The following is a 24,116-nucleotide window of genomic DNA, read 5'->3' as shown; positions in this document are numbered from 1 at the left end:
TAAGCCCATTGCTTCCTTGCTCCTGTTTCTCATTCTGTTGCAGTTGTCCTGACCTCCACACTCTGCTCTCACCATCCTTTCAACACATTGCTCATCTATACAGAAGGCTAATTCCTGAATAAAGCACAAATTCCTTAGCTTAGTAAATCATCAGTGTTGGCCACAATCTAGATCTACTTCTCTGACCTTATCCCTAACTCTTCTTTACATGTTCCCTTTCCTCCAACCAGTTGAGACTATTAACTTTGCCCCAAGCAAACCTTCTGGCTTCACCTCTCAGATTGTCCCCTTGGCCCAGAAATGACTGTCATCCTTACTAGTTGAAATCCTACCCAAACTCTGAGACCCAAATGCTTCAAGAAGCTCTCCCAGTCACAGCAGCCTAAACAAGCCCTCTCTTCTCTAGACTTCTCTCATAATGCCTCTTGTTGGTTGGTTATGCATACCTTATTTTCCCTGTAAAATCTTAAGCTCCTTGTGGGACAAAGACCAAAGCTCTTCTCTTTATTTCCTCTATAGTTCTTAGCATATTGCCTTCCTTATAGTATCTGAATAATAAAACTGTATTGGATGAATAATAGAAAGAAGTCTCATTAGGATTAGGCAGTCTAACACAAATTTCACATTTTTATGCCTGATTTTATAGTTTCTTCAGTATAGAAATAAAAACAGGTATATGAGTATTTGTTATTAAATGGAGACTTTTCAGTACCCATAGCAGTGAAGTAGAGCAGGTTGGTCCAACAGGAACAGAACTTCCCACCCTCACTTGATGTCCAGGCATATCTGAGCACCCCTGTCTAGTGCCCAAATCACTTACACCATGGGAAGGAGGACTGAAGTACCACTAGGCCTCCTGAATTCCTATTTGAAGATTTTCTCTCCAAGGAATGTCATTCCTTTCCTATTAAACTATATATATATAATTGCCAATGATATTTAGATGCTTTTTAACTGTAAGCCAAACATTACAAATATTCTGTTGGTCATGCGTGTGGGGAGAAACGTCATGTTTTTCTCCCACTTAACTTTTCTGTGTGAACTAATTCCAAATGTATCTGAATTTTCATAATTCAAAGAAAATATATGTGCCAACATTTTGAGAACAAATAGCTGTGAAGCGAAACCTGCCAGCATACTCCTTGGTGACATTCAGTCATTAAAAGCTGTGTGCACAGAGTGAGCTACCTAAAACTGAGCTCAGATGCAAATGTGAACACTCCTCAATTAAAATTACATTGTGTACATTAAAACTTTCTTTAGAGGCTGTGGAATTTTCAAGAAAAATACAGCTGAGCTTGACCTCAAGTACCTTACCTCATTATTTTTTTGTCATTTCCAGCTACTAGTCTCTCCAAAGAAAACAACTTTCTTTGTTTCTTTTAGTTTTGTGTGTACCCTGAGCTTTATTCCCAGTTGCTGCTACAAAAAACTGAAATGGTTCCAAACACCACTATTGTTTTTCTTTTTTTTTTTCTGTAACTAATATTTAAACATCAAAGATACTCTGGTACTTTTATGTTAAAGAATGTATATAAAAATCACATTTTCCCTAAAGGTATTTTATTTGCTGTCCAGGAATTTTTTTTTCTTTTTTTAGCTGTTAGACTTCTTTTTTAGAAGTCATCTGAGTGGTAGCCTTTTGATTTCACAGGATCACTGGCGATGTTATGGAGGACGAACTGGAGTGGGGCCATATTAAAAGCAGGGAGGTGAGATAGAGTTTTTTTAATATTTTAAGATATTTAAAAACAAAAAAACCCTCTCAGTTTTCCACCAAAAAAATCACATTGTGATGACCAGTGACCCTGGGAAATTTTCAAATTAAAGCACTTTATAAGGGTTCCTCCCAAAGCTAAAACTAAAAAATAATGTTTCCATCAAAAAACTTCTATTGTTATGGCGATTCCCATGTAAGTCCTTAATGTATTTATTTTAAGAGCCTATTATGATAGCTCTTACATAATATTTTCAAAGTTTTATTCATTCTGTTAATTTGGAAAATGTTTCATGTGATTAGCCTTTGGTTAGCTCTTTTAAAAAAATTATATATTATATGAAGGAAAATGTTAAGTTTGTATATCTAAATCTTTTTCCTAAAATGTCAGTTTTATTTCCTTATACTTAGTAATCATATAGAACATTGTTTGTTTTCATTTAAATATGTATCCTAAAGAAGCAGGCATTATTGTTGTTTTAGAATACTTGTTCAGTTAGTGGAATTAAGTTTGGAATACTTAATTGCAGTTAGTGGGTAGGAGTAGAAATAGAAAATATTTGATGACCATGAAAGAAATCTAAATATTACCAAAAGTGGCAATACTGCATTAATAAATGTGAATATGGATCAGGAGACTCAACTGGTGAAAGTTAACAATAAATACATGCTAGAAAAAAGTAGAACAGAGACATTTTCTCTCACATTCAAAATGTTAAAGGTATTTCTAATTTGATATATGTGATCTCATAAGTAGACTGTATTAAATGAACTGCATCTTCAAATTTCTGTTTTGTTCTTAATCAAAAGAAAAAATAAGGAATGGCAATTTAGGGTCAAAAATAATGCTACAAACCAAATTTAGCTTTAATTACTGTCTAGCCAGAAGAAGGAATAAACTACCAGCCAAGACCACGATTCTTTGATCTCACATTTCAGCCTTCTTGTCCTCCAGATGAATGAAATGGTCTTTCCTCAAATGTTCAACAGGCCTTTTACCATTTGATAGGACAGTTATTTTTAAGAAGGTTTAAAATGTGATCTGGAAAACCACATTGACTCTATGTGGCATATTTGCTATTCTTAGCCTGGTTGAATAAGCTGGAAGTGGATGAATAATGCAGGTTAGAAAGAAAACAGATGCTAAATATTACAGATAGGAAGGTTTTCCAGCAATGAGACTTTCATTTTAGGGCTAGTTTTTGTTGGCACTTTTGGCATTATGACGAGTGTTGTTTTTCTCTCCAGCTGTTACACATCTGTATTGAAGGCTGGGGCAATTGGCGTTGGTCAGAGCCCTTCAGTGTGGACCATGCTGGGACTTTTATTAGAACTATTCAGTACAAGGGTCGAACTGCTTCACTGATCATCAAGGTTCAGCAACTCAGTGGAGTACAAAAACAGGTAAGCTTCTTTGTGTTCATGGCCCAGACAACTCTTAATCATTTGATGTAATTAATGGAAGGGAAACTTAAAGAAATGAAAATATCAATAAAAAAAAAATCACACTGCCATGCCCAGCTATGCATACTCCTACCATGCACACGAGCACTTAATAAGTTCTTTCTGATGTTCCTGAGGATGATGATGGCTTCATACCCCCTTGTCCCATGTCTTTTACAAGAGCTGCTAACAAGCAGTAAACTTTACTGATTTTCATTTCACCTCTTCTCCCTGTCACCACCTACCTTCTGGTGGAGGTGCTAATGAGCTGTGAAATGGCCAAAGCGTCTTTACTGAGAAGGAAAAGAAATCAGGGATGGTGGGGACTCTGGATAATCCAACAGTGGATAACCAGGAGCTGACTCTCATACACGTAAGAATAACCTGCACGAAAGTCTTGTGATTCTCTCCCATGACAGAGTGGGCCTGGTGGGTCTCCAGCAAGCTTTCTTTTCCTAGGAGTTAATATTAACTGCAGTAAAAATTCACTGCAGTCTAACTCTTGGCATATAAAACTTCAGCTCTCAGCACATATTTTTATATATTTTATAAAACTTCCTTTTGGCTGTTTTTGAAGTTCTAAGACTGCAAAGGGGAAAAAAAAGTATCTGACACTTTTTTGTGTTCTTAAGATGTGAAAATGTGGTTTTTAAAAGATGTTTTTCAAGCATGGAGCATATGACAAGAGTAGAAAGAAAAAAAGGAAGTATTAAAATCTGAAAACTGGCTTCACTGCACACATAATAACTGGATTTGTCATAAGAGTTTTAACATATACATCTGCATCTGGATTGTAACAGTCTATCCAGAGCTTATGTGAACTGAGGACGTGACAGAGACAGCACTCAGTCCCTAGAAAAGGAAAAAGGGAGCTTTCCATATTGAGCACCTGGGGCTACTCCATTGCTGTATGCCGGGGGCAGGCAGGAAGCAACTGGTGAGGTGAACAGTAGGACCTATACCATATACATTCTTGGCCTGCACCTAATCAGGGAGCTGGACTTCATGTTCTCATTATTGTGGGCAGCAGAAGTGAAAAGAAACCTATAGCAGAGGAGTCTCAGACAAGAAGCATGGGAGAGTCTTCCCAGTCAACTGACCATTCCTCCAAGTATTTGTTGATTGCCTCCTGTAGAACAGAGAAAAATGAAAGACACTAAGTATGTAACAGAATCTTTGCTCTTAAAATGTAAATTTACATAAACCCAACAATGTGTACGACTGACAGTAAGTGTGAAAGGAATTTAGAGGTTTCACTAAGAATATTTGACTTGAGCTGGGCTTTACAAAACATGTCGAATTTAGATTAAGAGAGGGCATTCCAGGTCAGCAGTATAGGATAAATAAAGATACAAATATGGGACAAATGTGTCTTACCCAAGGACTCATGAGGGGACCAGTGTGGCTAGTGTGGGCTTTGAGCTGGAAAGTCATAAGAACAAGAAGTGTCTCTCCTATCTGCCCTTAGAGCTCTCTTACATGGATATGCTCTCAACAAATATCTGCCCAATACACACTGGTTTTCTGATTCTGTCGCTCATGGTCTCTCAAGAATGCCTCGTCTACCGTCCCATTCACCAGCATGCCTGAGAAAAGGTCATACAGCATCTGTTTGGATACTCCAAATGATGAGAGTCTCATTCTCTCACACATCAGCCCTTCCCATTGTTGGTTACTTCCAGCTGTTAATGAAATTCTTTCCTAATTTTGAGCCAAAATCTGTCACCATTCAGCCAGTTTTTACCATTCCTCAGAACTTGTGAGGCATATGCAAAAAGCACACAACTCGTTACCTCTCCTCTAGGTTACAGCCCTCCAAAAACATGAGAGAAGGTAGAATATTTCCCCTTAGTTTCTGTCCCTCTAGGCTAGTGGTTTTCAAACTTGAGTATATATCAGAATCCCCTGGAGGACTTCTTAAAACACAGATTGCTGGGTCCCACCCCCAGAGTTCCAGATTCAACAGGTCTTGGTATAGCATGATAATTTGTATTTCTAACAAGTTCTTAGGTGTTTTGACCACCACAGCTCTGGTCTGAAGTTTCCCAATTCATTCAAGTCTTTGGCATGTGGTTGCTAGAACATTTAACAGTCAGTGGAAAGGCAGGGTCCTTCCGTGGAGAAATCTTTTCAAGGAATGTCCTTGGTAGTTAAGATCACAGGCAACCTTGCTAGCTGCGTGATCATCAGCAAGTTATCTAACCTTTGTGAATCACTTTTCTAAAATGGGAATAGTAATAATAGTGCTTTCCCTCGTGAACTAGGTATGAGAATTAAATGAGTTTGTTTATGTACAGTGCTTACAACAGTGCCTGGCCCATTGTCATAATCCAATAAATTTTAGTTACAATTAAAATAATGAACTATTCCCAGGCATAAGTAATGCTGGTTGGACTTTTTTGTGTTGCTATATTAATGCCTCATTCTTGCCATAGATTTATCTACTTTCACGAAATGATATTAAATTTCAGGGATAAATTGATACATGCAATGTACCTGAGCAGATACTATTGCAACAGTATATCATAAGCCCAAAAAGTTGGTCATGAAAAACACATTTTTTTTTTAAATCTCACAAAACTTTACCTACTTTTTTTCTGATTGGAAAAGATTTCTCAGTCCTAGTACTTATTACCTCTATGACCTTAGGCACATTTCTTAACCTTTCTATGCTTCATATTCCTTTTGTAAAAGAAAGCACCCAAGAAATACTAGTTCACAGTGTTATTTTTATGTTAACTATTATAAAGTATATCTGGAAACACAGAAAAGCCTAATGAAGAAAACTAAAATTACCCATAAATCTACCAACCAAAAAATATTTTCTATTATTACTTTGGTGTATTTTTTCTGCTCTTTTTTTCTATGCAGATACCTTTTAACCAACTTGAACTCTGATTGTAATTACAGTTTTTCAACTTGTGTTTTTCCCTTACCATTATATAATGCTTATTTTCTCATGTTATTTAAAATTCCTGAAGTTATCCCTTTAATGGTTGCATAGTGATTTACCATATGGTATATCTAACCCCATGTAGACACTTCCTTGTTGTTGGACATTTAGTTCATTTCCAATTGGTTACTATAATAGATCCTTAAATAGATATCTTGGTGTATAAATATATGTCCGAATTTCTGAGTCTGTCCTTAAAATAAATTGCTGTAAAATTTAGTTACCTGCACAAAGGATATGAATGTGTTTGTGGTGCCTGATGCACATTCCCAAATTAAAAAGACGTACTTTATTCCTTAGACAAAATTCATCGTTTTGTCTTAGCAGAGTCTTGTTGGGGCTACACTAATCTTTTAAATAATTAAATATATATTTGTTCTAAAACTTCTGCTGATTTCCTGAGTTTTTCAAACCATTAGCATTTTTTAAATCTTAAATATTTATGAGGGGTTCAAATCAGAACTAAAAAAAATTTCCATACATTGAAAGTTAAGTAGTTCTTTTAATCACTCTCTCTGTTAATGTCAAATATACAGATTTTAAGGCTTCTGGTGCCAAATCACATTTCAGAACTTTTCCAAATGTTATTTGTACTGGTAAATGTTAATAATCCTTTTCTGTGGGGAATGCCTCTCACGCTTTTCTCTGCTTCTACCTCATTTATAATAAATACTCTTAAAAAAAAAAAGTCAAATCTAGCCAAATAGGAAAGGAATCTTTGGAGAGCAATAATGGAAGCATAACCAGCCCTTGCATTGCATTTACCTTTTTGAGAGGAAGTGTCTTCTTTTCCCACAGGAACTAGGAAAGTCCATTTTACATTCCCACTATCATGGAAGGTATATACACATATAACTATATTTTGAGTTGTAGCATTTCTTGTCATCGTCAAATGAGATTGAGCTCTATATTGGGGCCATTAAAAAAACTTAGCAGAGTACGGACACCAAGGGGGGAAAGCAGCGGGAGGTGGGGGGGATGAACTGGGAGATTGGGATTGACATGTTTACACTAATATGTATAAAATAGATAACTAATAAGAACCTGTCGAATAAAATAAATAAATGAATAAAAAATTTTTAAAAATAAACTTAGCAGAGCGGGGAAAATTAGAACACAGAAACAGCAATTCGTTTAACCTAGAATGAAGCAAATGGAAAGTGGGTTATACTGAACCCAGGTAATACGAGGTTCAGCAGACCACCATGCCAACCTCAAACCAACTGTTGCATGTGTCAACATTGTAAAAAACCTTTCTAGTCAGTGTTTTTCTGCCTTTACCCTCTCTCCCTCCCTCTCTGTCTCTTTCCCCCTCTCTGTCTGTCTCTCTTTCTCTTTCTCTTTCTCTGTCTCTCTCTCTCTCTCTCTCTCTCTATCTCTCTCTCTCTCTCACACACACACACACACACACACGCAAAAATGTATTATTTCTTTTTAAATTGGATTTTGTTTTATTGTCAGGGTAGATTAACTAACATTCAGATTAACGCTAGTTAAAGTACATCAGACAGGATTTCCTCAGTTGGCCAGGTTAGGAAGATAGGAACCAAGCTTCCAGAAGAGCTTCGTAGATTCCTGCCTCCCTCACATCTTCGCTTCTTTCTTGCTACCGCACCTGGGCCTGGAAATTTGCAATAAACCGCAGCTGCCTAATTATGAAGCTCCATTTGGGGAGGAGAGTGTGTGTAGCTCTCTGATATACCTTAACTGCATTAATACACCACGGGACAATGGAGAATTGGCTGAAGCTTGCTTGAACAATGACGTTTGGTTACCTGTACCTTGCCTTTCCTGCACCCCTCTCATTTCCCCAATTCAGTGAAAATTGACCACACATAAAATTTCTCAGGGACTTTGTACATTATACCACTACTCATGCACATGTATTTGCTTCCGTGTTTTCCATCCCTTTATCGAGGAAAGCTTTACCACTCTAAAAACCTAAATGTACATATGAATGTATGTATATATATTTGTATCTTTATACATACACTTTTAATCATGGTTAGGATATCATTTTCCAGTGCATCTGGTGCTCTGGAGTTATTCTTTAATATCGCTATTCTTCTTGGCACTGATCTAATAAGAGTTCTGAAACCTGCTAAGTAAAATCATATGTGGAAATCTTCAATACACATCTTTGTGGCTTTGGGGAAAGAGGGGAATTAGTGTGAAACCTGGAAATGTGTATTAAAGAGAAACCCTACATTAAAAAAAATTAAGTAGCTGTCTTCAACTGATAAATTAATCTTGAAATTCTAACCATAATTTTCAAAATAACGGCATTGTAAGTGTTGCCACTTTGAAGAAAAGCAGGCATGGCTTTCACTGAACCCTGCGAGGGGGCAGCCATGAAGAGCCCCACGCCAAGGAGCAGCCATTTTGGATTTTCCTTCATCTAAGTAGCCTTCCCTCCCTGGCCACTTTTAAGGGTTTTCTTTTTATCAAATTTGAAAGCCTATTTAACAGGCTTTTTGGTTCAAAATGAAACTATAAAAACCCACCAAGAGGATCTTTGTCTTTAAACAAAGTGAGTCCCAGATGGTTGCAGAGATTCTGTGGTTTCTGTGAGAGACAGCCAAATCCTCTCCTAAATCTCATGGGGCCCAAAGGTTCTGAAACAAGAGCACTGAGCACACATTGCCAGGCCTGGACACATCGGAATAAGAACAGAGTTAAATACTGCCTCAGAGTTTTCTATTGTTTATTCAAAGTTGGGCAATGCTATGGCGTCATAAGGCTTATCATGAGTGTCTAGTCTACATATGCTAGAGAAAATCTTGTGTTCATATTTCAGTGGACTTCCATGTTTGTTATTTTGAAAATATTGTTTTAAGAGATTATAATGTCCAGAGTATCTAGGGGAAATGTAACAGTTAAGCATAGCTTGGTTTTTACAGATGTGTTCCTTCTAAAGAAAATTCAGAGGAGTAGATAGTTGGAAAATAAATGTTTAAGAAAATGCTAAACCTCACTATTCAAATAATGCAAGTTGAAACAACAATGACTTTAATTTTTGGTCTGTCAATCTAGCAGATTTGCTTGGGGTAAATAATAGTTCATAGTTGCTCACATTTTTTGTGTGTAAATAATAGTTTTGTTTAAAATGATAGTTGCAAAGTACTCCTAATGACATAGGAAAATGTATCAATTAGGATGCTTTCAGCTTGAAGTTACAAAATAGGGTTTTTAATCTTCATAGCAAGCTAAGGAGGCAGATACTATTATTGTTCCTATTTTATGTTTATTATCTCACATAACAAAAAGGAAGAAGGGAGACTCGGATGTTGGTTAGTTAATTAAGTAACTCAGTACTGTATCTGCTTCTCTGCTGTCCTCTTGAATTTGCCTTCCTGTTCTCAAGATGGCTACAAAAGTTACATCCTCTCCTAACATCTTCCATGGCAGAAAAAAAAAAGGAGGGTTTTCCCTTCTCAAATTGTCTCCCTTATTATCAAAGAGTAAAATCTTTCCCAGAGCCTTTTAGCAGTCTTCCCTTTTTATATTATTCACCAAAACAGAGCTCCATGTTCACCCCTAAACTAATCATTAGCAAAGAGGTAATGGAATTACCACAGTTAGCTTGTACCAACTGTGGTAATGGAATTACCACAATTAGCTTGTACCAAACCATAGTCTGTTTTCTTAATTAGTAGGTATTAATTTTATGAGATACAGACAGGATGGTGAGCAACACAGACTCTGGGCCAGACCATCTGGGTAACATGGGTAACATCAGGAAAGTTATTCACCATCTCTGTGCTTCTGGTTTTTTCCTTGTTAAGATGAGGAGTCATTGTAGCACCTGTTTTATGTGGTTGTGAAACAGGAGGGAAGGGGGCAGAGCACAACCTTTAAAAGAATGACATAGCCATAGGACATGACAAAGACTGTTTAGAACCAACTGGGTCCAAGATGGCAGAAGATTCGACTTCCAGTAGACCTTGAGCCTCATTATACAACTCATTGTGATACATTAGCGTGCTAAATGACACACCCACCAGCACCATGACAGTTCTGAGGCCAACCATAAAAGGTCAGAAAGTGGGCGGTGGCCCAATTCCTGGAAATTCCCACCCCTTCCCCAAAACAGTTGGAATAATCCTCCCACTCATTAGCCCGTGAAATTACCCAGCCTATAAAAACTAACCATGCCACATTTAGAAGCTCTCTCGCCTTCTGAGATGGCCCACACTCTGTCTGTGAGTGTGTTTCTCTCTAAATAAATCCACCTCTTACCTATCACTTCATCTCCAAATTCTTCTGCAACAAAGCGGGAACCTTAACTTCACCAGGAACAGTTGCTGTGAGAATAAAAGAGATAATTTGTGAAAATACTTTGTATTAGTCATGGTTCTCCAAAAAAAAACCCAGAACCAGTAGGGTGTATGTGTGTATACACACACATATACGTACGTAGAGAAAGGGAGGGAGAGATTTATTATAAATTGGCTCACACGATGATGGAGGCTGAGAAGTCCTAAGATCTGCCATCTGCAAGTTGGAACACCAGAAGAGCTGATGTGTAGTTCCAGTCCAAAAGCCAGCAGGCTAGTGTACCAAAAAGAGCTGATATTTCAGTCCATGTCCAAAGGCTGGAAAAGACCAGTGTCCAGCTCAAGCAGTGAGACAGGAGGAGTTCCCTCTTACTCAGGCTCTTTGTTCTTTCATGTCTTCAGTTGATATGGTAAGGCCCACCCATGTTCAGAAGTGCAGTCTGCTTTAGTCAGTCTACCAATTCAAATGTTAGTCTCATCTAGAAACACCTTCACAGACGCACCCAGAGTAATGTTTGAGTAAAATATCTGTGCACCCCATGGCCCATTCAAGTTGACACATAAAATTAACCATCATATCCTTAGACATACATGCTATACATGTATTACTTAGTATACATTTTATAACCTGGAAAAATATTACAAATAAGGAAAATAGTATGTGACAGTCCTGTCTTCCTCAGTCATGGTGAAAATTCATATTGCACAGGATTTGCTTTCTAAAAGTATTCACTGCAGAGGAGTAAATTTTGTGTTATCTTTTCAATTTCCACCAATTTAAGAGATATTTCTTAACGCCTGCTCTGAACTATACTCTTAGCTGGATGAAAAGTTAAATGATACATGGATTTAATGGATAATTCTGTGTGTTTTATAAAGATAACGTTTCTATGCTATAAGAAAAACTTGAATAAGATAAAATATAATTAGGCTTCTGAGTTAAAAGTTGTTTGTATTATCAGTTTATACAGAGATTTCGTATTGCATAAGAGTGCAATAAACCCTTGGAAATCAGCCGCAGGGAATAAATTGATCACAATTGTCATCTCAGCTATGAGAGCTGAAGTCTTGTTTCCAGTCCCCTTCCTTTTTGACTGCTACATTGTTCAATACCATCCACCACCACCTTCCAGTCAGTCTCTTCTCTCATGGCTTCAGCAACCCTGCATTCTCCTGACACTCCTTCGTCCCTTCTCTGACTTCTCACCCTGAGTCTGTACCTAAAGTCTTGGTCAGTTACTGGGTTTGAGCCTCCACCCTCTTTTCCAGGTAAACTGTCTTCCTGTCCGCACACATTTGTGAGGCTTTAATTTCACAAGTCTTCCATCTCCAGTCCCACCTTCACTCTCAAGCACATGACCAGCCTTTGTAGCTGGGCATGGATCCTGCCTACATGTCTGTCCTTTGAATTCTGCAAACTCAACATGACCAAAGCAAAGTCCCTTCTCTTCTTGGAAGCCTCTTTTTCTTCTTGTACTCTCTAAATAAGCTAACGATTTCATTTTCTTTCCATTAAAATCAGCATAGTTTACTCTGTCTGAACAAGGCATACCTTGTTTTATTGTGCTTTGCTCTATTGAGCTTTGCAGATACTACGTTTTCATCAGTTGAAAGTTTGTGGCAACGCTTCATCAGTTGAAAGTTTTTGGCGACGCTGCATCAAGCAATCCAACAGCATTGGCTCACTTCGTGTCTCTGTGTCACATTTTGCTAATTCTCGCAATATTTCAAACGTTTTCATTTATTATTATCTTTGTTACGGTGATCTGTGATCAGTGACCTTTGATGTTACTATTGCAAAAAGATTACAACTCGCCGAAGACTCAGATGATGGTTAGCATTTTTTAGCAAAAAAAATTTTTTTAATTAATGTATTTAAATGTTTATAGATATAATGCTTTGAATACTTAATAGATTACAGTATAGTGTAAACTTAACCTTCATATGCACTGGGAAACCAAAAAATTCATCTGACTCCCTTTGTTGCAATATTTGCTATATTGTGTTGATCTGGAACCAAACCTGCCGTATCTCCAAGGTTTCCCTGTATTTCCAATTCATGGAATCTGAATTGATGAAGTCTTATTGATTGATGGATTGATTGATTGTCTTTCAGATTATCATCTGTGGAAGACAGATTATCTGTAGTTACCTGTCTCAAAGCATAGAACTAAAAGTCGTTCAGCATTACATTGGTCAAGATGGACAAGCTGTGGTCCGAGAACATTTTGACTGCCTCACAGCCAAACGGAAATTGCCTTCGTACATACTAGAAGACAGCGAACTGACCGAGTTGTGTGTGAAGGCCAAAGGAGATGAAGATTGGTCGAGAGACGTGTGTCTGGAATCCAAGACCCCTGAGTATAGTGTTGTCATTCAGGTATGAGAAGTAGTACAATCCAGAATAGAGCAGCTTTAAATTTTTAAATTTCTCGTTATGTTCTTTATTCAGTACAGCACTTAATTTATTAATAAATGATATGTACAAAAGAGGGGAGGCCTGAAATAGTATAAAAAGGCTTTGAATATTATTTCTCAAACTTTTTCGTCCCCATCCCACGACAACACGTTTGTATCAGTTCCAGTCGTTCTCGTAGCCGAGACTCTACCCCTCCCAGATGGAGATGATTTATATCTTGAAAAAGATTCTGATGCACAAGGGCTTTGGAGGGACGGGAGGGAATAAAGGGTGTCCTCCCCACTTGAGAAGCTTATGATGATCAGCTACTTTTTTATCTCTTTCTCAATCTCCACCATCATCACTTTCATTCCCATAAAGGACAAATCCTCTCTTTTGTTCTCCCACTCACTCTTATATCAGTCTCTCCACATACAAATCCCTTCATCTTTACGGAAAGAATTGGCCCCATTGACTCACTGCACATTCACTTTATGCCATAATGAAGTCTGTTTTTGCTTATTCTTTTTTTTTAAATGGCTTTTTTCTGTAACTTCAAACTTTTTGTATCCTCCAAATGGATATTATATCTGTGCCTTATTTTGATGAATTAGTAAACTGTTTAGTATTTAATAGAACCCTTTTCTGTCTCATGTGCAGGTGCCGTCTTCACACAGTTCTCTTATTTATGTCTGGTGCACAGTTTTGACTTTAGAACCCAGCTCTCAAGTGCAACAACGAATGGTAAGTGCTTTCTAATCCTAAAATATGGCATATGGCTTTGACCTTTCCTGTTCTGAAATAAATTAAGGTCAGAGTGACCCAGGGAAGAGATTTATTACAAGTTTGTTTCAGCGTCAAACAGCTGGAATACTGCAACAAAGCAAATATGAAAGTTGTTCTGTCCTTTTATTTTTATAGATTGTGTTCAGCCCTCTTTTTATCATGAGGAGTCATCTTCCAGACCCCATTATCATACATTTGGAGAAAAGAAGTCTGGGATTGAGTGAAACACAAATTATTCCAGGAAAAGGACAAGAAAAACCGCTGCAAAACATAGAACCTGACCTTGTACATCACCTAACATTTCAAGCAAGGTACTGGGAAAGTCCTTACATTTTCTGAAGAGAGATTCAGTAGAAAAGTAACTTTGTCCTGCTGAGGGGGTAAGGGAGGATAGAGTTTTTTGTATGATTTCTTATCTTATGAGAATGTTATTTTTAAATTGCCCTGCCTAGTATTCTCTTATTCTCTTCTACAGTTTAAGATAAAATTCAGCCCCTTTGGATATAAATAAGAGGGATGATCAGAAAATGTAATTGACACATAATTTCTGTAGAGGAACAAGAGATCTCCACCCAAGCATTGGGGAGGAAAGGCCACGGCCCAGATAATTCCCCAAACTGTGTCATCATCCCTAAAGCACCAAAAATTGACTCACTCTCACCAAAAAAAATATTGGTCTATGATACATCTGATAATCATTCTTGTTTTTTCTTTCCGTTTCCTAGAGAAGAAGATGATCCTTCACATTGTGCTGTTCCCATCTCAACATCCCTCATTAAGCAAATAGCCACTAAGATACACCCCGGAGGCACAGTTACTCAGACCCTTGACGAATTCTACGGGCCAGAAAAGTCCCTTCAACCCACATGGCCCTATAATAAAAAGGACTCTGACAGGTAATGTTCTCTAGCAGTCTTTTTCTACAAACATTTCTCAATATTAAGAAATAAATAACTGTTCACAAAAATCTTAGATACCATAAAAACAATTTAAAAAAGATGCTTGCATGTGTCTGTCAGATTCTGACCTTTTATCACCTAGTAGATGTATTCCGTAGATTGCTTCATTCTTAATCTCGAACATAGTTGCATGAAAAGTTTCTTTCTCCTGGATGCAAACTTAGCATTGCATGACTCTGGTGTGAAGAGGTGTCATACAGGAGCGTTGTGTGTCTGGAATCCTTAAACACATTTCATGAATCCTGAAGTCATCATGTTTCATTGAGTCTCTTGGATGTGGTATTTGGCACAGGAATGAGCAGCTGAGCCAGTGGGACAGCCCAATGCGAGTGAAGCTGTCAGCCTGGAAGCCATATGTGAGGACCTTGTTGATAGAGCTGCTACCCTGGGCCCTGCTCATCAATCAGTCCAAGTGGGACCTCTGGCTGTTTGAGGGAGAGAAGATTGTTCTACAGGTTCCTGCTGGCAAAATTATTATCCCTCCTAATTTTCAGGTACTATAACTTTTTTTTTTAAACTAATAGGAATTCTTTCCTTTCAACAACCAGCTTTTATTCTGAGGTTGCATTTATGTTCTTAACAGAATCAATCAGTTGTGGAAAACTGTCCTCCTAGATGCATATGTAAGGGGTATGGAATGTTCTTTGATATTCAGAGACATCTCAGATGTCTTTTTTTTTTTCCCCATCAGCAGTATTCATGCTTGAGTTATCATTAAATTTGATAACTTGTACTAGTTACATTCTCATTTCCATTGTGTATAGGATGTTTGACAAGTATTAGGATTTGCCTGCTCAGGATATGTTAAGAATATAGAGCCATATTCTGTGCTAACCCACCCCCTAGATATTTTTGTGGTTCTTACAGAAACTCTCAGAGATGTGCAAGATGGATAAGAAGTAAAGATTTCTGAACAGCTATTTTTGTCAAGGCCCCTTTTCCTTTATAAGTGGACTTGCCTGTCCATAATCATGGATGCCCCCCGTTAGTGATGACAGCATAGAATCATTAACAACAAGGGAAGAAAAACTTAATTGTAAAACAGAATTTCATAGGAAGATTTTATATTCCATTACAGGAGAACTTTCTTGATAAGGCTAGCCCAGTTCAAGAAGGCACATAAATCTGTAAGAAAATACAGTACAAGGAATTTCTAAATAAAATGTTTTCCTGATAGGGAATGATTTGAGAGTCCTTTTTTTTTTGAACTCCAGTTTATAAGCATCTTTACTCAATTGCATTTTTCCTTTTTTTTAAAAAAAATAATCATATGATGTTACCTTAAGGAATTGGGATGTTGACCTACATGTACGTAGTGTTGCATATTATTCTTTTGTCAAATGAAATGAAACCTTCAGTTTTTAAGCCTTTGGTATATAGGGTAGTCACAGTTTAGATTGATGTTTTTTTTCCCTCCTTCAATAAATATGAATTCCATTGTGATTCAGAGAAAGCACTGGGAACTAAAATAAAATGTATGTTGCCATTACCAAAAAAAAGGGATTTGGTTGCCTAAGTAGACCTATTACATAATATAAAAAATTCCTACGAATTGAGGTAAAAATATCAAAGTTAAGAAAAATACTTTATAATTGAGGCATTACTTTTCCAGGAAGCTTTTCAAATTGGAATATACTGGGCAAATACAAACACTGTGCACAAGTCAGTAGCAATTAAACTGGTCCATAACCTGACATCTCCAAAGTGGAAAGATGGAGGTAATGGTGAAGTTGTGTCATTGGACGAAGAAGGGTTTGTTGCTGCCGAAATAAGACTTGGTGCTTTCCCAGGACATCAGAAGGTAAGATCAAAGTCGATAAAAGTCTGTGTGGCTCAGGGGATAGCATGCCATCCCTTCAACCTGTTTAAAATGAGTCTACCCTTTTCTTTTTTAATCCCTTTTTGGTATTACTTGTTCCAAACAATTTTTAACAGTGTAACGTGATTTCTTAGACCTCTCTGTTTTACAGTCGTTTTTTTTTTTTTCCTTTGCTAGTGATAAAAGCTGTGTCACATAGTTTATCCAATAACCTCTCTATTTCAGAACACTCAGCAGTCACTTGATTTATTGTAAGTAGGGGAAAAAAGTGAACTTATTCCCAAATATCCACAAGTTGTACTTGGCCTCCTTGTTTTAGAGCAGGAGGTAGAGCTGCTAACATTCTGAGTATTGAGTGAAAGGACAAAGGCTCCTGCAGCAAAGCTTATATTTCTGGAAAGGGCATCCTGAGCAAAATGATGTGGAGTTGTGTTATTGAACAGCGGACTGGTACTCATGTTTGTGAAGATGAATACAGAAAAATGAAAAAAAATAGTTATTTAACTAAATATAAGTGGTATGTGCTTTTCAACATGAATCTTTTCTAAAGTAGTATATAAAAACCAGTTAAGCTGAATAATATAGTAACAAATCACATTAAACTGTATGTATGAAGTAAGTATCATAGTGTACCGTGTAGAAATCTCATGCTGTACTTAATGATATCTTCGTTATTTTAGCTGTCCCAAATCTGAAAAAGAAAGGATGCTTCATCAGAGTAGTATAGTTCAGAATGACCTTTCTCTGGGAAGAAGCTAGATTTTGACAGGCATCTTCAAAGAGCCTCCTGAGAAAAGTTAGGGTCATTTGGTGACTTTTTAAAAATAAATTTCTCTGATACAAAGTAGTAGGTCTTCAGTATTCAAGGCTGGTATCCATTTCCTCAAAGTTGTCTGGGCAACACATGTTTATGCTCTGCCGGCCAAAATACTGTAACACGGGTGTAAATGGCAAAGAGCTGTAAGCGTGAATCACCGAAAGTTGAATAGTTGTAAGTTGAGAACTACCATCAAAACCTGGAAAAAAAGTTATGATATACAGTCAAACACCCAGTACCTCCAGCACCTCACAAAGTGGCCACAGCAAGTGCGAATAAATGTTAGTGAAGGAATGAATGAACTGTTGGAAAATATAATATTATTATATCTCATTATTCTCTAGTAGTGATTCTCAAACTTTTTAGTCTTTGGACCCCTTTACACTCTTAAAAGATACTGAGGACCTCCAAAAAACCTTTTGTTTATGTGGATTATATCTATTTGATATTTATCAAATTAGAAATTAAAACAGAAAATTTTAAACACAAGAATTCACAAACATACATTTCATTAGCCATAAGCATGATGACATCATATGTCATATAGCCTCTGGAAAACTCCACTGTATGCTCATGTGAAAATTAGAGTGAAAAAGACAAATAGCATCTTATTATTATTTTAAAATTAGTTTTGACCTTGGGGCCCCCTGAAAGAATCTCAAAGACCATCTCCTCCAAGGGTTCTCAGACCACACTCTGAGAACTTTCTTGACGTTACCACTTGCTAGATGGATATCTTTAGGCACGTAATACCTTCTCTGAGCATCAGTTCCTCATACAATGTGATAGGACAATGAGATGATACACACCGTGGTTAAGAGCAGCACCAGGGAACCAGTCTGCATGGTTTCTAATTCCAACCCTTAGACCCTCTTTATCTTTGTGACCTTGGGCAAGTTGCTTACCTCTTTGTGCCTCATTTTTTCTCTTCTGTAAAATGGGGATAATATAGTAGCTACCCCATGTGGGTGTAGTGAGCATTCTGTGAATTAATATGCATAAAGTACTTTCAACAGGTGGAGCACAAGAAGGCAATATATGAGGGTCAGCTGTTACTATTTTCTTCAACATTGTCATCATTATTTAAGTTCTCAGAACTCCTCTTGGTCCAGGTACACATTCAGTGAGATAGCTGCTAGGGTGAGCATGAGAAGGGGAATGCTGGATTGAGTTCTTTATGTTGAAAAGGATAAGTGACATCTGTTTGTGTATAAGTGCTTTATAAATAAATATTTTGTGAGGGAAAAATTGGTTTAATAACTTGAAAACAAGTCTCTGTCACTATACAATAGCAGGAAAAGTAGGCGGTTTGCTAAAGCACCCTGTTGAAGAGTAAATAGTGACCCTTTTTAGGGACCAAGACAATTTTCAGACTGAAAGGGAACTCTACTAAATCCTCTGGAACAGAAGATAAAATTGATACTGTCCTATGCAAACCAATGGATAAAATGAATTTTAAAAATAATCAAGAGGTTTTTATATGCCATATGATGTTTTTTTCCCTTTGGAAGCACCCACTTAAGTATCAGATTTAATTTGAATTTATGTATTATGTTCTGTTGTTTAGAAGTTGTTAATATTTTCATTAAATGATGAAATACATGATTGGTGAGTCAAAATACTCTAAAGATTGGGCAGAATAAACAAAAAAACAGTGGTTAGATGCCACGAAGTAGGTGGCAGTGCCTTAACTGTATGCGCCTCTCCCATCCTTGTCAAGGGGAGTGCTAACCTTCTCTCCTTTCATACAACACCCATATAATATTTTAAAAATTACTCTTTCCTCAATTGTCCTGCAGTTATGCCAGTTCTGCATTTCCTCCATGGTACAGCAAGGCATACAAATTATTCAGGTTGAAGACAAGACTACAATAATCAATAATACACCGTATCAGATATTTTATAAACCACAGTTATCTATCGCCAGACCCCACTCTGGAAAGGAGGTAAGCAATTCAAAGATGATTGTTTTGTCTAAGTTTTCATAAATCAATAATAATTATTATCAACTTTTTTTTAACCTGGAACAAATCAAAAGCTAACACTGAATACAGGTAAAGATTCATTGATTTTTGCTTTCATTAAAACCATGGATGCTGGGCTTCCCTGGTGGCGCAGTGGTTGAGAGTCCGCCTGCCGATGCAGGGGACACGGGTTCGTGCCCCGGTCTGGGAAGATCCCACATGCCGCGGAGCGGCTAGGCCCGTGAGCCATGGCCACTGAGCCTGCGCATCCGGAGCCTGTGCTCCGCAGCGGGAGAGGCCACAACAGTGAGAGGCCCGCGTACCGCAAAAAAAAAAAACACACACACACAAAAAAACAAAAAACAACCTTGGATGCCATGGTGAGCACTTCCAAGGTACTTAATGAGGAGACATCCTACCAAGCAGGAGATCCGGACCCACTGGCAGCTGGGTGCTGCCGGCCCCGTCTGCCCCCGAGGCTGCAGCGCTCTCTGCCAGAGCTCACTAACACAAGGCCCCGCCAGCAGGAAGCGGGCCTGAGGACTGGCTCAGAGGCTCCTGGAAAAGAACATCTGCCTCGCAGGCCACCGTGCCTGGAGGAGCCCAGTGTGAAGAAGGCTCAGCCCCAACGGAGCCCCAGATCTGGGAGCGCTGAGCTCTGTGTCCACGAGGAGAGGAAATGTGAAAATGTACCAGCTCGTTTATGTTAACGTCTCTATGGCAGAATACGCGGCAAATGAATCCAATATTCAATTCTTTATACAGTTCAGATGAACAGTTTTATTTTAAGAGAGTAAGGAGATATTTTAAAAGGATTTGAAAACAGAATATGCTAAGTGGTATCTATTGTTTTACGCTATTGAAACCATCATATAGAAAAGTATTATTTTTCTTTACTTTCATCTGAATTTATTGTTAGCCCTTACTTTCAGCTCCTAAAAATTACATTAGAGCAATACAGTAGGATGAAAGTCTTATTCTTCTAAGCCTACAGTGCATTATAGTATTTATAAAAATGTCAGAGTAATAGAATTTCATCTTGGTTCGTTGAAGTATTGATAGAATAAATAGGTGACCAGAAGTACCCTGGTGGGAAGTAGAGGTCAACAGTAATTGCATTGTAGGCGAGGATTTGAGGGAAGATCCAGCATGAGCCCTGATAATTTTCCTGCTTCTCCCCACCCTAGGGCTTCCTGAGGCATTGGGTCAGGGTTTTCGACACTGACACTTCCTCATCTGAAGAGGGGCATAATTTTGCATTCCTTGCACGTTTTGGGTGAAGGTTAAATGAGGTAATATGAGTAAAAAGGCTGGGTACTCAGGAAAGGAGAATTGCCAGCAGTCACCTCAATACCAGCATCACAATGGGCTCCTTGAGAGAAGGGGAAGGCCCCCATCCTTTCTGCAGCTGAGGGGGCCCCCTTTTTCAACCCCGACCCTGCTTCGGGCAGGTGTTGGAATTGTTTAAAGACATGGTAATCCCTACCCTCTCAGGGAGACTGTCTGGGACAGTGGGAGAAACAGCCCAAGAGCGAAGGAGGAAGCCTGGCTGCTGGCTAGGCTTTGCCACACACTGGCTTTGTGATGCTGGACAAATCATCTGCACTCTGGGAAGCAGCTTCCTCAGCTGTGAAAGAGGAGGGCCAAATAAATTATCTCTAAAGGTCCTTTTTATGTCTACAATCCTGAGACTCTCTAATGTGCCAGAAACCATGTGGAATTCCAACAGAGGGTTGGAGATCAGAGTTTCCTGCTCCCTCAGGATGAGCTTTCAAAAAAATTTGTCTTCTGAGCCCCCAGTTTACCCTTCTGTATCTCATTCAGATCTCTTCTGCCCAAGGTCCCCCGGGGTGCCACCCTTTCAGTCCAGCCACACCTCTCTAGGAGGACTCCCTCCCAACAAACAACACTTGTACCACATGGCATGGCTTTTCTTTGCAGTACCTGGGGGTATTGAGAACTTTGCATCACCTTTGAAGTCACACCAGTTTTATCATGTTTCATTATGCCTAGAAAAGCCGACCCTGTTCTTCCTGCTCCTTGTAATTGTCTCATTAGAGCTTTCTCATGGGAACAGGATTTCTAATATTCCCATGTCCCCCACCTGGCCACCTCCTGAGAATATATGTTAAGGTTTCTCAGAAGCTGTGCTTTAAAAAGTGTAACTTCTCTGTATGACTGTAGTAACTGTGCTCTCTGTGCATTGTCTTTTCTTTCTTCAGTATTTTCATGTTCCAGACAGTGCTACTTTCAGCATTTGCCCAGGTGGCGAGCAGCCTGCTGTGAAATCCAGCTCCCTTCCTTGCTGGGACTTAATGCCTGATATCAGTCAGTCAGCGCTGGATGCATCCCTGCTTCAGAAACAGATCTTGCTGGCCTTCTCTCCTGCCGCAGTTGCCGACAGCTCACAGTGCTGGAGCCTGCCAGCTCTAGTTAGACAAGAGTTTCCCAGACAGAGTGTGTCAGTGCCCTTCGGGAACTATATGGAAAATGGATTCTGTACCAGGTATTTTACATTTATGTGAATGTCCTTCTTTGCTTCATCCAGGTGCCGGGAGAAATAGGAGAATATTTGCAGTGCTCACCACATGTAAAATTAGGTTTTGCTTTTATTTTTCATGGCTTCTAGGTTTTGTATACAACTGGGCAAATGTTATGATCACACATGGGTTGTCCCAGTGTACTACTGATGAGATTTCTCCCTTATGCAGCTTCTACTAGGGGGAAATGTGATGTTTGTACCGTAGAATAGCAGAAATCTATCATAATGAAAAGATCACCTTCTTTTATGGCTTCTTAGCCTCTGTCAAGTGATAAGAAATAAGGGTTAAAATATGAGAGAGTCAAGTTGGAAAACCTTTTCTTTTCCCATATTTTACTTTTACTTCAAAATGGAATTTTTCTCAAGTCATTAAGAGAGATAACTTAGATAAACACAAGTCACAGAAGACTCTGTTCTGTGGTTGTTCCTGCACGCAAGTTACTCCAATTACCAATTACCAATTATGCAAATAGCAACCACAGAATCAAGCCAGAGACATGTAATGGTTTGTTCATACCGGACTTTTATTTTGCGGTCGTTTTGCATGCAATATGTCCTTTCTGTAGCTGTCAGGAATAACTTATTTATGGTATATATAAAAAGTACAAAAGAAAACATATTGTAACCTTATGAGAGGTACCTTTTTTCGTGATTATGAATTTATAGACTTTATTTGAGATTTTAGCCATCTTAACTTTGATGTATATAGAGATTTCTAGTAGTAATATTTTAAAAGATAACTTCCTGACTCTAGTTATCCTTAATATTAAGGCTCTGTTCCCAACACACATCCCTTCTTCTTTCACAACACTCACAAACATCCATGATTTTATAAACACTTTTCACCCCTAACTCGAGAGGAATGTTTGTCCTTATGTTCTGGTTGGAGAAGTTAAGTGTGGTGAGTTTTTTTATTTTTAATTAAAACAAACTTGGGACTTCGGCACAGTGGTTAAGAATCCGCCTGCCAATGCAGAGGACGCGGGTTCGAGCCCTGGTTCGGAAAGATCCCACATGCCGCGGAGCAACTAAGCCCGTGCACCACAACTACTGAGCCCGTGTGCCACAACTACTGAGCCTGCGCTCTAGAGCTCACGAGCCACAACTACTGAGCCCATGTGCCACAGCTACTGAAGCCCGCGCGCCTAGAGCCTGTGCTCCGGAACAAGAGAAGCCACCGTAATGAGAAGCCCGCGCACCGCAAAGAAGAGTAGCCCCCGCTTGCTGCAACTAGAGAAGGCCCGTGTGCAGCAACGAAGACCCAATGCAGCCAGAAATAAATAATAAATAAATAAATTTATTTAAAAAAAACTTATTGTTTCCAAAGCGGGGTGGGGGGAGGGATAAATTAGGAGGCTGGGAATTAACATATGCACACTACTATGTATAAAGTAGATAACCAACAAGAACCTACTGTATAGCACAGGGAACTATACTCACCGTTATGTAATAACCTATAAGGGAAAAGAATCTGAAAAGAATATATGTATATAACTGAATTGCTGTGCTGTACACCTGAAACTTACACAATATTGTAAATCAACCATACTTCAAAAAAAAATTTTTTTTAACATCTTTATTGGAGTATAATTGCTTTTCAATGGTGTGTTAGTTTCTGCTTTATAACAAAGTGAATCAGTTATACATATACATATGTTCCCATATCTCTTCCCTCTTGCGTCTCCCTCCCTCCCACCCTTCCTATCCCACCCCTCTAGGTGGTCACAAAGCACCGAGCTGATCTCCCTGTGCTATGCGGCTGCTTCCCACTAGCCATCTATTTTACATTTGGTAGTGTATATATGTCCATGCCACTCTCTCACTTCGTCCCAGCTTACCCTTCTCCCTCCCCATATCCTCAAGTCCATTCTCTAGTAAGTGTTATTTTGAGATAATCGTAGATTCACATACAGATACAGGAAATAATACAGAGAGGTCCCATGTATCCCTTACCCAGTTCCCCTATCTTGCAAAACTCAACTATAATATCACAACTGGGATATTGGCGTTGATACAATCAACATATAGAACATTTCCATCAATTAAGTGTGGTAAGTTTAATAAGGAAGTATTTTTGAAAGCAATGTGAACCTATGTATAGAAAACAAAACTTATTTGTAAAACTGAGAGACAAAATGTAAAATAAAACACTTAGAAATTAAGTTTAAAATTCTAAGATTTTATTAATTTAAATCTTCATCTGTACATATTAAGCTAGATATTACATTGGAAGTGCCGTATTTCAGTCTTGGCCCCAGCTCTTGGCTATCGGCAGAGCATTCTCTGTGGTTGGCTTGCCCAGCTCTTCCACAGGTAGGCTGGGAGAAGGACTTCGGTGCTAATGCAGAGACTGACGCTCAGAGAGTGTTCCATCTCCTCTCCTCCCCCCAGTCCAGCAGTGCACATGTCATGGTGTTAGTTAGTTATTAATATGATTTCCC

At 38.5% G+C, this 24,116-nt stretch overlaps 1 protein-coding gene across 11 annotated transcripts in view; it reads left to right on the top strand.

Moving 5' to 3' along the window:
* The window catches only part of VPS13B (vacuolar protein sorting 13 homolog B), a 795,728-nt gene that overhangs the window by 728,553 nt on the left and 43,059 nt on the right, over positions 1–24,116 (top strand). For all 11 annotated transcript variants that reach the window (XM_079901966.1, XM_079901971.1, XM_079901960.1 and 8 more), the window contains 9 exons: positions 2,966–3,121; positions 12,507–12,770; positions 13,449–13,532; positions 13,710–13,885; positions 14,300–14,470; positions 14,826–15,027; positions 16,146–16,334; positions 18,969–19,115; positions 21,356–21,639. In XM_079901966.1, coding sequence (XP_079758092.1) covers positions 2,966–3,121; positions 12,507–12,770; positions 13,449–13,532; positions 13,710–13,885; positions 14,300–14,470; positions 14,826–15,027; positions 16,146–16,334; positions 18,969–19,115; positions 21,356–21,639 — 1,673 coding nt within the window. The remainder of the gene's footprint in view (positions 1–2,965; positions 3,122–12,506; positions 12,771–13,448; positions 13,533–13,709; positions 13,886–14,299; positions 14,471–14,825; positions 15,028–16,145; positions 16,335–18,968; positions 19,116–21,355; positions 21,640–24,116) is intronic.

Source organism: Stenella coeruleoalba (genome assembly GCF_951394435.1).
Source record: "Stenella coeruleoalba genome assembly, chromosome: 17".
In the NCBI taxonomy this organism is placed as follows: domain Eukaryota; kingdom Metazoa; phylum Chordata; class Mammalia; order Artiodactyla; family Delphinidae; genus Stenella; species Stenella coeruleoalba.
Note: the sequence above shows the minus strand (reverse complement) of the source record. Positions and strands in the feature narration are given on the sequence as shown.